The sequence below is a fragment of the Gavialis gangeticus genome, unplaced genomic scaffold (genome assembly GCF_001723915.1).
Source record: "Gavialis gangeticus isolate Ggan-Ray unplaced genomic scaffold, GavGan_comp1, whole genome shotgun sequence".
Classification (NCBI taxonomy): domain Eukaryota; kingdom Metazoa; phylum Chordata; order Crocodylia; family Gavialidae; genus Gavialis; species Gavialis gangeticus.
In genome coordinates this window covers 20,142,182-20,156,686 of record NW_017729003.1, presented here as the reverse complement: position 1 = coordinate 20,156,686, position 14,505 = coordinate 20,142,182, and the positions used below count along the sequence as shown (strand labels likewise).

Sequence of the window (14,505 nt, the reverse complement as noted above, 5' to 3'; positions counted from 1 at the left end):
CACCACAAGTGCTCGTAAAGCCATGCCAGGGGTCCTGCATGGCTCAGCCAATTCCCTGAGTACTCTAGGGTGGAGATCGTCTGGACCAGCTGCGAGTGGCTTGAGCAAGTAACGCCAGCCACAGGGCAGGGGAGGGGCTGCTTTTCCCCTCACTCAGCACCAGCTCATACCCAGCTACAGAGTAGGGGATCGGGGTTGCACACTGCCCCCTGCCTGTACTGCAGGACTAGGGGGGCCCTGGGAGTGAGTGGGTGCACAGGGCCTGCACCGGTGTCATGTGGCCAGCGGTAGCAGGGCCCAGACCAGAGTGGCAGGAGTACAGGGGTCCCAGCCAGCAGGGGCTCTATGGACCAGCTCGCCCCTCTCCCTACTGATGCAGCCCAACCTGGCTCCGCAGACCCCTGCCAGCCTGTGCCCTGCTCTGGGCCTCACCAGCACTGGCCCTGAGACATTGGTCCCGAGACATTGGGACATTGGTCCCAAGATGGTGACCAGGCAGCGGGCACCTGTCAAGGGGTGGGGCTACCCATGCAGCCCTCGACGGCTTGCCAAAACTGGGTAAGCGGCCCTCCGCCCAAAATATTTTCCTGCCCCTGGGGTAGCTGCTGCCAGCTGGGAACTCAGGCTGCTCCCAGAGACAGCTGGGATGCTGTAAGCCCTGCTGGGAGCAGTCTGGGCTCCGTGCTATCAGCAGCTACCCAGAGCTGCTGCTGGCTGCAGCTGGGAGGCTACAAACAGCTGCTGCCTTCCCGGCCCCAACGGGCGCAGTGGTGGCAGCTGCTGTCTTCCTGGACCCTGGGCTGGGGTGGGAGGGTAGCAGCTGTTTGTAGCCTCCAGGCTGCAGCCAGCCCTGTCTCTGGATAGCTGCTGATATCCATGGATCCCAGGATTCGTGGCTGTAGCCCAGGCTCCGTGGCTGTCAGCAGCTACCCAGAACCTGGGCCAGCTGCAAACATCAGCTGCCTGCCCAGCCCCAGCCCCAGGCCTGGGCTCCAGGGAGTCAGCACATACCAGCAGTGCTCCCTGCTGTGCTGCCCTCACCACTCCTGCAAAGTAGCGTTGGAACCCAGTGTGGCAGGGCACAGTGGGGGGCACAGAAAGCTGCCTGCTCCCAGCTCCCCACAGCCCTGCCACACTTCCCCTGCAGGCAGGGGCAGCAGTGAGGGGCACAACCCTGCACTGCTGCCCATGCTGCTCTCTAGCAAAACCAGGGACATCATCCTCCCACTTTACTTGGCCTTAGTGAGGTCTCAGCTGGAGTACTATGTCCAGTTTTGCCCCCCCACGCCACTTCAGAAGGGATGTGGATAAGCTGGAGAAAGCCCAGAGGAGAACCACCTGTATGATCAAAGGCCAAGACATCGAGCCTTATGAGAGGCTGATGGACATAGGACTTTCCAGGCTGACGAAGAGAAGGCTCAGGGGGAACTTGGTGGCTGCCTATAATTATGTAAGGGGGGTGCATCAGGATCTGGGAGAACAGCTGTTCACCAAGGCTCCTCAAGGGGTAACTAGGTCTAATGGCCACAAACTTCTAGAAGGTTGATTCAGACTCAATATAAGGAAAAATTTGTTTACAGTCCGAGTGTCCAAGGTCTGGAACGGACTCCCTCCAGAGGATGGTGTAAGCACCTACTCTGGACTTATTTAAAAGGCATTTGGATGTTTATCTTGCTGGGTTCATCTGATTCCTGCAGACTTCCTGCCTCTGGCAGGGGGGCTGGACTCCATCTCGCAAGGTCTCTTCCAGCCCCTAATGTCTGTGAAATTAATTTTATGTATATATAATTATTAGGTTCTGTATCTAGCAGGAGGTGAAACATTTTGCCACCGCAGTGATGCTGCTACTGCCTCTCAGGAGGCAGCACCCTCTTGCCCTTGTTCCTTCTCAGCCTGGCACCAGTAGGAGCATGCCCAATGGGAAGTACCCCTCTTGTTCCAAAGCCCCTGTCCCCACAAAGCAGAGGCAGGCCACTCTGGAGAGGTGGGGGAAAGCTGAAGACAAAGGGGGGCTCGTTGCAAGGGTGAGTGAGGTCACCCAGAGCACTGGGGAGATGCTTGCTCTGGATGGCCAGCCTTCTCCTTCATTGAGCCGCCTGAATCCTGGACTCTCATAGCGCTTCTGGCCCCATCTTATGAAGTGCCCGCATGCACCACCTTTAGCAGGACTGTGATGCCCTCCCTGTATGAGGCATGCAGGGAGTACTTGAGGGAGGAGCTGCGGAAGGCAGGGCCGCAGGTAGCTTTGCACTTCACCTCAAACGTTTGGAGTATCCTGGGTGGTGATCATGCCTATGTCTTCCTCACAGGGCACTGGTGCGATCAGTCAGGCCGTTGGTGGGCTCTCCTCCAAACCTAGGTGCTGGATGAGTCCCACATGGCAAGGGAGATCATGGGGGCCATGAACTGCATGGTGCAGGCATGGCTCGTTGGGCAGGGTGAGCTCACCTGTGGGTTCATGGTCGCTGACAACGGGGCCAATATGGTCAAGGTGGTCCATGATGCCAACTTTGTTGGCATCCGCTGTGTGGCACACAAGTTCTATCTCCTAGTTAGGGACACCTTGGAGGAGGAGGGGGACAGGGCTGCCGGTGACAGTGCTGTCACTACCACGACCAGACAGCTCATTTTGAAATGCAGGAAGGTGGCAGGCTATTTCCTTTCTTCCTTAGAAGCACTGACACTTCAGGAAACAGTAGTCTTGTCTCTGTGTAGCCCAATCTCCTTCATCAACCAACATGTGGCATGGGCAGCTTGTATACATACAGCATATGATGGGTTGACAAAGGGACAGGCAGGTAGAGCAGAAAGCAGAGCAGCAGATCAGGCAGGGGAAAAGGGCCATAATGGCACTCTGGGAGAGTGGGGGTGCTAATTAGTGGCCTGTCTTGGCACCCACTGTGCTACATGGTCATCAGTGTAAACATTTGCCAGATTAGCAGTGAAAACTGTTTTCTCTGTTATTTCTTTCCCATTTATCTTACTTCACCATATGAGTTACAATACCACTATTAAAATGCTGTAGCCAGCTTTCAGCCTTATACATACTCTCTTCTGAGTAATGGTGTGGCATAGAAATGTTCCTCAGATGAAATAATGTTTATTTCAGTTGTGATTTTGAACTCAGGTATGTCTGAATTACTGTTGTATTAAGAGATGGCATGGTATACACTAGAAGGGGATAAACAATTGATCGGTTGTATTAATTTCTGTATATTTTTATTTAAATCTTTTGATAATTGGAATTTACTGCAACTTAGAATTTATGAAGAATTGATCTAACACCGTTTGCCTATAAAGCAATAGTGATACTAAAATTATGCATCGCATACATCTAAGATTCCTGTGAATGCAAGAAGCGTTGCATTGTTTTGCATTTGGGGACAAAAATCCATACTGTTTTGTCTCAATTTATATTGCTGTTATTACCATGACAAAATTAACTATTCTGAAGAGATGTGTTCTTCTTTAATGCAGTCTTTTAAAGCTTATTTTGATCTGAGAGGGTTCTCTGAGCATAAGTTATGCTTTTGAGAGAGTAACTAATGGTTTATCTAACCAAATGTGTTTTACTCAACTGCAGTGCAATTAATAACCAAATCAAAATATAGTCCATGTCACACTGCGCCAGCACCTGAGACACCATGGCAGCTGCTCCATTTCAGCCAAGCTGGGCCTGTAAGTGAGGGGATGGGGGTGTATCCGGGTTCATCCCTACTCGCAGGAGGGAACCCAGGTATCTGGGGGCCCTGGCCCTGTGGGCAAGAGGGAACCCAGGCATCCGGGAGTCCCAGCCAGAATGTCCAAGTGGCCAAAATAGCCAATAATGTAAATTTCCCTTTTATTGGTGCCGATCCAATAGGCAACCGATAGGTTGGTGCACCTCAAGTAAAGAAGCCTAGAGGCATTGACTAAAAACAAAACTATTGAAGAGCTGTTCAAAATGCGTGGTGTTCAGTTAGTGAGCAGCGATTGAGGCACTGCTGTGCCTGTGAGGAGAACTGGTATGTGTAATAGTATCATTATCCATGTACACAAGAGGACCAAATTAAGATTGCAACAAGCTTTACTTTGACAGTTCCTAAATTTTTAATATTTTGCTTTGCTGCCTCACTGTTGTGTTACATTAGCATTTGGTGTCATTGATAATCTTAGTGCACTCATGTACATGTAAACATAACTCTAAATCCCCCTGTTAGTAGCTTTTTATCTCTTATAATTTGGAGAAAAATTAGGTGAACTGCTTGCCTTTTTATGAGTAATGCTGGAGTCCGACTCTGGCTCTACCTAGCACTAGAATCCGCTGCTGTAAAAATGCTTATTTATGCCCTCCTTCCAAACTGTAGGGTACCTAGTTACTGCACTTTGGCATTTACAAATAAACTTGCTTTGGCATTTACAGCATGACAGACTCTTAACTTTGAGCTTAATTGATTGCATGGTAATTCCAGACTGTTAAAGATGATTTGCAATAGAGAAGAGAGACTTTGTGCTTTTGTGGTTGCTTTGACTATGTGAATGAAGTCTGTGTGTAGGGTTTTTTTTTGGTTTTGTTGTTGTTGTGTTTTTTTTAAAGAAATGTATGCCTTTAAGTGGTATCTGGAGATCAGTTTTTTGTCAAAAAAGCAAAATGCAATTACAAACCCTTTGCCAGGTCACATTTAAATGTTGACTAAGAGCTTATCTGATCCTTTCCACACTTTTTGTTGGGTTTCCATATAACTTTTCCTAGCCTGAAAGGTGAGGTGCTTTCCCCCTCAGTATTCACTCAGTAAAAGTCTAGTAAACAAATGTATTGTTAGTGTAATATGTCAAACATCCATTTTTTTTTTCCCCCCTCACTTTTGTCATTAAACAATCTTAAGACTTCTGAGTCTGGATGTAGGCAACGTAAGTTCACAAGGAGGTCAGCAATTTAAACATGTCATGGTCCATCAGTGAAGTAACTTTAGCTCTTGTGTACATTCATTTTGGTTTACTCGCTCAGGCTTAAAATATCCTCTAATGCCTTTGAGAGACTGGGGCAAAGGATATCATCACATGACTGGATTTCTGTTCAGCATGAAATGCTAAGAGGTCTTTGGATCACAAATAGTAACAAAGCAAGTGTTGGTGCATTAGTATTATGCACTGGCATGAGATAACATCTAACATTACAGTTTGGTGTAGGTTAGAGACGAGCTGTTTGTTGTATTTTTAAAGGACTTTCCCTTACAGATGCATTTAGGCTTTTGCTCCAAAATATCTTGCAAATTATATCAAATTAACCATGTGAAAAAACAAAACTCATTTTTCACTAGATTTAGTGGATGCTTCTACACGTGTGCTTTACTGTGGAGTTGACTAATTAGCTCTGCAGTAAAGCATTGCTGTCTGCATGTGGGTTAGTATTAGGGCACAGTAAACTAACAGCGCTGTGGAATAGTAGCAGAGACATACTATCTTACAGCAGAGTTAATTAATCATGTGGCAGTGTCTGCAAATTTTAACAGTGCTAATGTTGTGCATCACCCTTAAAAAGATCTCTCAGCACCCCTGAATCACTGGTCTAAAGAAATAAGTATGGCTGTAGAATTTAAGCATAAAAGTTAGGATAGAGAAAACCCTATAGAAAATAGTGTACAGTATGTTTTAGTGTCTAACTTTAAGTGCACAAGAGAGATTTTTGATTTATGTAGGAATTTGGTGCAGAAGTGGGTTATGTATCCTTTAGGAGTAAATGGTTGAAACTTAAACTACTACACAATATAGCTAAATTTTAAATAATTTAACTTTGCTCCTACTTGTGTGGGAGACGGTATAAAGGAAAAAAAAAAACCCAGCTGCTTTGTGTAACTTCTACTTGTGAGGCAGAAGAAAGAAGATTAAATGTACAGTACAATCTTCTGCTTAAAAATAGTCCTGATAGTTTTAGCATGCAGTTCTAAGTGGAATATGAAATTTGCAAGGCATTGAATAAGCCAATATAAAACTATGACAGAAGGTGAGCCTTAAGGGGAGCCCTAGTTTTGTCTTTTTGGGACTTGCTCATTTAGTTAAGATTGCCATTTTGCAGGTAGTATTGAAACTGATTGTTTTTCAAGTGTGATCATTGGCAGTGGACTGGGAGGTTGGCTTGAAGAGGAGAAAGCCAGATTCCCACTTTAGAGTCTTTTGTGAGGAGCTTAACAGGCTCCCTGAAAAGGGTTTCTCTGCGCTTGTAGTCTCACTGGAGGGGAGAACTGTTGGTGTAGATGGGTAAAATGGGTGCAGCCGCTTAGCCCATTGATTTAATGTGGCAGGTGCCACTATGATTTCCATGCAGAGCAGAAGCAAAACAAATCATATGTTCTTACAGTATTTTGTTACTGCCTTATGGTGATCTTATCTTTGTGTTGGGCAGCTTTTAGTTAAACAACAAAAATGCAGCTAATACATAGCTGTATTAGTTATGTAACAGCTAATAAGTATTGTTGCTGACTAAGGAAGTGGTTCTTACATAGTTGAAATTTTAAAACAATTTTAAGAGATTTTTTTTGTTCTTCCTTCTCCAGGTTCGATGGATGATGTACTGGATTGTCTTTGCTCTTTATAGCGTTACTGAAACAATAGCAGACCTAATGGTTTCATGGTAAGATTTTGCTTAGTCTAAAACTTGGGCTATAATCATATTTATTTATGATATGTTACCTGCTCTGTGAAATGTTGCAGTTCATGTAGAAGAAAGCTAGCATCCTATAAAAAAAAAACAAAACAAAATAAAGAAGTATATGCAGAAAACCACTGATAGCTCTATCTGTATTGCTTTTGATAGCTCTGTCAAATACAAACCAAAGGATAGATTGTGTATAAATTTTAATTTATGGAATTGGCTACAAATAGCCAATACTTCTTTAAAACTGAGCATTTTAGGAACTCAAGCCAAAATGTGTTACTAGTTATTTTTGCAAGGCCTTGTACTTTATGCTGAATTTAGCACCTACTTTCTTGTCCCAGTGCTTGAACTCCCAGCTGCTTTTATTTATTTATTTTTAACACTCTCATGTGCAGGTTTCCGTTGTATTATGAACTGAAGATTGCTTTTGTTGTATGGCTGCTCTCTCCATATACTAGAGGGGCAAGTTTAATCTATAGAAAATTTCTCCATCCTCTTCTTTCTTCCAAAGAGCGGGTATGAAAATTTATAAATATTATATACCTTCCAGAATTAAATCTTCTGTTAAAATGTTCTGACTGATACTCTTAATATCAACATTTTCTTACAAATCTTAATAACTTTGACTTACCTGGATTGTGTGTGTGATAAATCTGGCTGTGGCTTCTGTGATTTTGTTTTTAGGAGATTGATGAATACATTGTGCAAGCCAAAGAACGAGGTTATGAGACCATGGTGAATTTTGGGAGGCAAGGTTTAAATTTGGCAGCTACTGCTGCAGTGACTGCTGCAGTAAAGGTAATTTTATACTTGCTGTTCAGTGAAAATATTCTAGACAAAACAGTAGTAGTATTGGGTACTAACCCCTTGTTTAACTGAAAGGATTTCTTCTTAAAGTGATTGCTTTTATACTGTGTATATTATACAATGAGTAATATGTAATTTAGATAGTGGAGATCAGTATAGCATGGTAATTCACAAGATGCACTACAATTGTTTTTGGAAACTATTAATGTAAGATGACCATTCTTTCTTTCTCTGTCTTTGCGCTTTCGTGCTGGTAATCACACTGTTTATAGGATCTCTGGCTTCTTTCTGCTGTTTTCCTTCAATCAAGTTGAGGTAACTGCATTTACAAAATAAGGCATGAAATATTACTACCGCAGATAAAAGTTGACTCTTAACACAATTAATTCCTAGGTGTTTTCAATTGTGGGGGATCTAGTTATTAATGTACTATATGAGAGCTTGTATCAGCTGTTTTGCATATTTTAATTTTGAGTGGTGTATTTAATATTAAACACAATAGCATAATAATTAGCAATATCCGTTACTTAGCTATGTGCTTGTCTGCTGTAATTTAAGTGAAATTTGAGCAGCACTTCTCCAAAATATTTGATCAAAAAGGCTGGCAGTCTAGTCAGTCAGGAAAACTTAAGGTTTCTAACTGATGAAGCAAATATGGGAACAGTTTGTATGCTTCAGAGATGTTTTGGTTTGCCATAGAGATGGAAGAAGTAGACCTAACCATCTTAGTACTTTTTTTTGCTAAAGTAAAAACACAGAAAAATAGTATTAGGAATTTGTCCTTTGTAATTGGCCAACAGCTTTGCTGACATCCTGATATCAGGCCCAGTTGCTTTCCAAGAACAAGCAAATCTAATATGTTTATATAATAATGGAACTGAAACAGTTTACAAACTAAATAAACTGCAAAATAATATATTGAAACAACAATTCGCCAAAATGACAGCACAGCTCATCTGTAAGGTACTGTTGCTTGGAAGCAAACTTGAATATTGGGAAGCTGGATACGGTGACTGCAAAGCTAGGCTTCTCTTAAAGGGTCTCTCAGCATTAAATCATTTTAAAGAACTGCCTGTCTTAATGCCTTAGGTGGGGGTGCTTTAGGGTCTTTGTTTTTTTAACAATCTGCCTCATCTGACTTGGTGCCCTTTTTGATAATGCAAGCAGTATCATTTTTTCTGATTTTATATTTACACACACACACACACACACACACACACACACACACACACACACACACACACACACACACACACACACGCTGCTCTATATGGAATGTACAAGGAATGTGTGAGAGTTTACGTTAGAATAACTTATTAAATGTTTGTATTGGCCTGATATATAAAGGTTTATATAATCATTTGTAGTCACATCAATCTAAATGCTGGGATATCTTTAACCTACATCTAAAGCATGGGGAATTGGTTCAGTGGTCTTTGACATGATGTGATTTAATCAGATGACTAAAAGAGTGTAATCTGTTGCTGTCCTAACATTTCAGACACCTTTTGTGTCACTGCCTTTCTATCATTTGTTTAAGCAATACCAATTAAAATGGATTAATAGTTATTGTTTATTTTACAATTGAAGTTAATGAAAGATTCCTTAATTTTTAAAAAGACTTATTTTTCAATTAAATTTTGTTAAAAAAATCTTATTTCAATGGCAATATGCATCATCAAGAGTGGGATTGTGCAAAAAAATAAGCACTCAAGTGTAGGACTAGAAGAAGTTGCTTTTCAACAAGCATGATTTTTTCACCTTAGATACTGCTGTTGCTTTCTGGCAGAAAATTCCATTTTTCATTTGGTGCAATATGTGTTTGGAAAGGTAAGGTGACCACCATCAGCAACATAGGGTGCAGACAGAAGTGGCAACTTTCTCCCGTTCTCAAGTGCATGGCTGCAAACAACTTAAAAAATGGTCTATCTGGTGAAAATCTGCCCCCTTGTTCCATGAGGTATCAGATAAAGACATGTCAAAATGTAGTGTCTTGTAACTTGTCTCTGCTGAGCTCCCAGCCTGTTGCTGTTTTCAAAATGGGAGGAAGGAAAGAGAGCCAAGGGAGTTCAGCTTAAGGGTTTTTCAGCTCCCCCTCCCCCCCGCTACAAGGGTGGGTTGGGTGTGTTGGAGCCCCCGCAAGGTGGGTTCCCATACCAAGGTGAGGGCTCCAATTCACCCACGCCACTGTTCAGCACCAGCTGGGGAGCCGCAAGAACAAGCTCCCTCCCCTGCCTTTCCCCCCTCCCATTCTGAAAACAGCGAGCACTGGCAGAGAGCCCTGGCTCTTGGTATGGGAACCTTGCTGCAGGCTCCCAACTGCAGCTAGATTCTCTTCCCCCTTGGAACCAGCAGTGAATTTCTGTTTGGTTTGGGGTAGTGTTGTAATTCAGAATGCTTTGCAGAAATCGTTCCGAGTTATAGCTGAGAGCTGCACTTCTGTCTGCACTTCATTGCTTTGTCCGCCAGTGACTGCATCATATAAATCAGGCTTGTGCAACATACAGCCCGCGGACCGCTGTGCGGCCCTCCAAGCTGTTTTCTGAGGCCCGAGGTGCTGCAACAGGAAATGAAAGTAAATGCTGTACTTTCGTTTTGGGGGGGGGGGGAATGTGATACTGTTTCCTGTGAGGTCTTTGAATATGGCTCACCGGTCCACTGAGTGATTAAAAAGTTCATGATCCGGCCACACATTCGAAAAGGTTGGACACCCCAATATAAATTCTAATTACTGCTAAAGAAAATTTGTAAGATTTGTAATCTGCAAGTATATTCAGATGTACCCATTTTGCTCTTCCTTAAGGAACAAATACCCTTTGCTTGAATGTCTTGGTTGGTTTGGGATCTTGGTGGTGTTCAGCTGTGACTGACAAGAATCGTCATTCTGTTTGTAATTGTTTATGTAGACTTGTGAATATCTGTCAGCAAATGGAGATGATGCACACTTTCCTTAGTAACTTTTTACTTTGTATATAAAGACCTCACTGACTTTCCCCAGGTCATCTGATCTCTGCCTCCAGCAGATGAAACTGAAGGTCACAGCCTGTTTCAAAAAATGTTTCTGGGACTGGGAAAACCTGTACTATGTAACTATCCACAGCTGTGTGTAGGAGGTACAGGAGGCGCAGGAGATGGTTGTTGGATCATTGTTCTTTGTCTGGTGGTTTGTCAGATGATAGATTCCACACATTTGCCTCCCATTGGCTACCCAGGAAAATCCACAGACAGGACAGCAGTACAAGTAGGGACTGGGGAGTCCTTCTCAAGAGGTGTGCAAAATCATGTGGATACCAACTGCAGTCAAAGGGAATGTTTCCCTTGAAGCATGTTACAGAGGCAGTCTGCTGTGAGATCATTTTGAGTTATTCAGCAGCCTGCCACATGGCATTATAGTGCATTAGGGAGGCCCTTTGTTTTAGGTGTGGTAAACAGTCCAATCTGGTTTATATGATGCCCAGATTGACTTGCCAACTTGTTGAGGTTTTTGTGGCAAACTTTTGCTTTCGGGAGCTGGTAAAATTTTAAAAATCTGGAGTTCTAACTTTTAATGCAAAGGGCATTCAGGGTTCTGAGGGAACTGGAATCCTCTCCCACAGGCAACTGTACTTACCTATCTAATATTCAAAACTGTTCTCTTGAAAAAAGAGCAATATAACTGTCTACATAGTTGCCTTATTTACTCGAATATAACATGAGGTTCCCCCCCCTCCCAATCAACATGGGGGGGGGAGGGACAGGAGCCTCTTGTCTTACATTCACATACAAGTAAATACCTCGTGAAATACATTGTCTATCATTAAATGGCTGCCAAAAACAGCATGTGCTCAGTAATGGAAATCAACTATAAAGTTGATTTAAATGCAGCCAACACTAAGCATGGCTATAAAACACATGGGGCAAACATACTGATGGGAACCTTTCATAAAATAAATAAATAAATAAATAAAAACACACTTAGTATCCTACACTTACAAAGCTACATATATTGAGCATCCTTGTTTTACCGAGACGTCATATCACAGAAACAGCTGCATATCAGAAACATACAGCTACATACATTGAACCCTTAAACAACATAAATTAACTTCCCGCAAAAAAAAAAACCTTTACAGAAAACTTTGTCATACGGAACCCCATGGGAAAACTGTTACCTCAGTAACCACCTGAAACTCTGCACCTCCCAATTCTTCTCTCTGGTTTTGTGAAATAAGTGTGTCTAATCCTTTTTCCTCCGCTTTTTGTCTGTCTCTTCCTCTCCAATCTCTTTCTTGTAGTATTCAAATCCACCCTGGAATAATTGGTAGTAGCACAGCCTTAAATGCCACTGCTTTTCCAGCAAAGGACAATGTCCTTCCCGACCATAACTTAAGTATTTGCCGTATGCTTGCAGTCGCCTTTTCCCATGCTGTGTTACTTTCGCCCTCAGCATCAAATGGAATCCCTAGCACTCTGTTTTCTCTTTCTCTTATTTGATGGTCCAACTTCAAGTCCCTCCAGTTCCCCACTCCCATTATGGTGCTTTTCACTCTGTTTAGTTTAGTCCCCATCACTCCCTCATCCTCTGACGCATGCGTTAGCACCCTTTCCATTGAAAGTCTCTCTCTAATTACTACATTTATATCATTGATGTATAGTGGTCATTTAACCTCCCTTCTTCCTGGTAGCTTTACTCCATTTATGACCTTGTCCTTTCTTATTTTTTGAGTTAATGGTTCCATGCTGCACACAAATAGTAGTAGTGGTGACAAGGGGGCATCCTGCTCAATCCTGTATGGTTTTTAAAGGCCCTGCTTAGATACCCATTAATTTGGACTTGACTCTCTGCTTTTCTGTACAATAACCTCATCCACCATATACCTTTATCTGGGAACCCCATTTTTCGTAGCACTGTGAATATGTACTCATGATCCACTGTGTCATATGCTTTTTCTAAATCTACAGTTGTGTTTGTTTTCCACTCTTGGATGTGGAACAGTGCGTCTCTGATCACTTCGGAGGTACTTCTACCTGGTACTGCATGTACTTGATCTTCACGTATTATCTTCTGGAGATTTTTTTTCATCCTCAAAGCCAGAGTCTTATCTGTTACCTCATAGTCCATATTAAGGAGTGTAATCAGTCTCCAGTTTTTCAGGAATTCCTTCTTCCCTTTCTTGAAGAGTAAGATCACAGTGTTTCTTGTAAAATCTTTTTCTGCCTTTCCTGTTTCTGCTATTTCCTTGAAAGCATCCACTATATCTCTCCCTACCCATGCCCAAAACATCCCATAAAATTCCATAGGCAGTCCATCTGCTTCTGGTTATTTCCCTCTTGAAGGTTTTTAAACACTCCTCCAGTTCCTTTAAGTTCATCTTTTCTTCTGTATTCTTTGCTTCTTCCTCCTCTACTTTATTTTCAGTATCTTTCAAGAAATCCTTCATCTGCTTCCAGTCTGTTTCCTTCTTCTGGTATAGCTCTTTGTAAAATCTTGTCACCTCCACCACCTTTTCCTGCTTTTCCACCCAGGTACCACCTTCTTTCTGCACTGCTTTAAGCTTTCCTTTTTCTGCTTTCACTTTGGCCAAAAAGTATTGGGACCATTCTTTGTTTTGTCCCACACAGGGTGCTTGTACTAAGAACATTTTTTCTCATCTTTCTTTTAAACCAGGTTTCTAACTATTGCCTTGTTTCTTCTAGCTCTTCCTGTACCTGTCTTCCTCCTGTGGTTTTCTTTAGTAGCTCCTGTATCTTTCTTTGCAGCTCTCTTAGTTCTTTTGTTTTTTTCTCTGCACATCTCCAGCCTTTCTTCCTGAAGAATTCTCCCATCCTCTTCTTCACCATCATCCACTATTCAGGTACTCCTGAAATACTTCTTCAGTGCTTGCCAACATTCATACTGTCTTGTGTATGCTTGACATCTCCTCATCCTGTAACAGCTGCACATTTAACTTCCACAGCCCTTTCCCTCTCATGGGGCTCTTTCCAATATTCATTTCCACCTTCAGCATCCAGTGATCACAAAAAGCCATGTGTCTTTCTTCCTTATTCCTGTTTCTTTTGATACAAACACAAAGTCAGTTCTTCGTTGTCTTTCCACTGGGGTCTGTTCTAGTGAAAACTTTCTCCCTTGCCCACACATCTCTTAGCGACTCTTCTTTTATTATATTTGTTAACAGTCTGGATGAGCTATCTAAAGCTCTATTTCCTCCTTCCTCTATTCTGTCACCCATTTTGATTATACAATTAAAATCTCCCACTATTGTGCACTGTCTCCCTCTGACCACATAAACTGCTAGCTTTCTAAGCAGCACATGCATTGAGCATATCTAGTTCTGTTCCCCTGACTGATAGTATCATTCGTAACAATCTGCCACTGATGACTCTTTCTACCTGCTTTGCTCTCAGCTCTGAGTTCCTGAATAATATTGCTACCCCTGCCACTTTGTTTTTATTTGTCCCTAACCACCAAGATATGGTCCCCATCTCCACTTTTTCTCAAAGTGTTTATAATCTCTCTCTCCTGGTATACCACATTCTGGTAGGCAGATTGTTTGCCCTTACTTGGTTCAACACTGGTTCAGTCTGTTCACATGTTTTCCTTGTTCAGATACTCCTGTTGTTAAGCGAAACTGTTGTCAGTGGCATTTATGCTTGTTTTAAAATGAGTATGACTGCCCCTTTAAGGTGCATCTGTGCTGCTGCTCAGGGCGGTAGACTACTTCTCCTTCAGTTGCATTCCTGTAGCATGTGTAAGCTGCCAGATTGTTTTTGTGTTTAGGAAGGCTTGCACATCCTTGCTGCTTCCTGCCTTCTGGTCTCCACTCCTGGACTGGAGCTCAGAAGCATTAGGTTTCCCTCGTTATCAGGTTTCTTCTTCCTGATCTTCAGCCCTTGTGTTTTCTTTCTTTTCCTGGTCTGTCTCTCTGGTTCTTTCTCTTGCTTCATCTTTGCTTCTGTTGTCCCCACCCCAACATCTGAGCTGTTTGTTATAACTGCCTTTCTTTCCATTCCAGCTCTTATCTCCTCCTGTGCTGCCTGTCACAGATATTTCACCCTTCTCCTTTTTTCCCCCTCCTGAAGGGTTT

At 42.7% G+C, this 14,505-nt stretch overlaps 1 protein-coding gene across 2 annotated transcripts in view; it reads left to right on the top strand.

The window, feature by feature from the left end:
- The window catches only part of REEP3 (receptor accessory protein 3), a 101,270-nt gene that overhangs the window by 65,711 nt on the left and 21,054 nt on the right, over positions 1-14,505 (top strand). For both annotated transcript variants that reach the window (XM_019507888.1, XM_019507889.1), the window contains 3 exons: positions 6,534-6,610; positions 7,030-7,150; positions 7,319-7,432. In XM_019507888.1, coding sequence (XP_019363433.1) covers positions 6,534-6,610; positions 7,030-7,150; positions 7,319-7,432 — 312 coding nt within the window. The remainder of the gene's footprint in view (positions 1-6,533; positions 6,611-7,029; positions 7,151-7,318; positions 7,433-14,505) is intronic.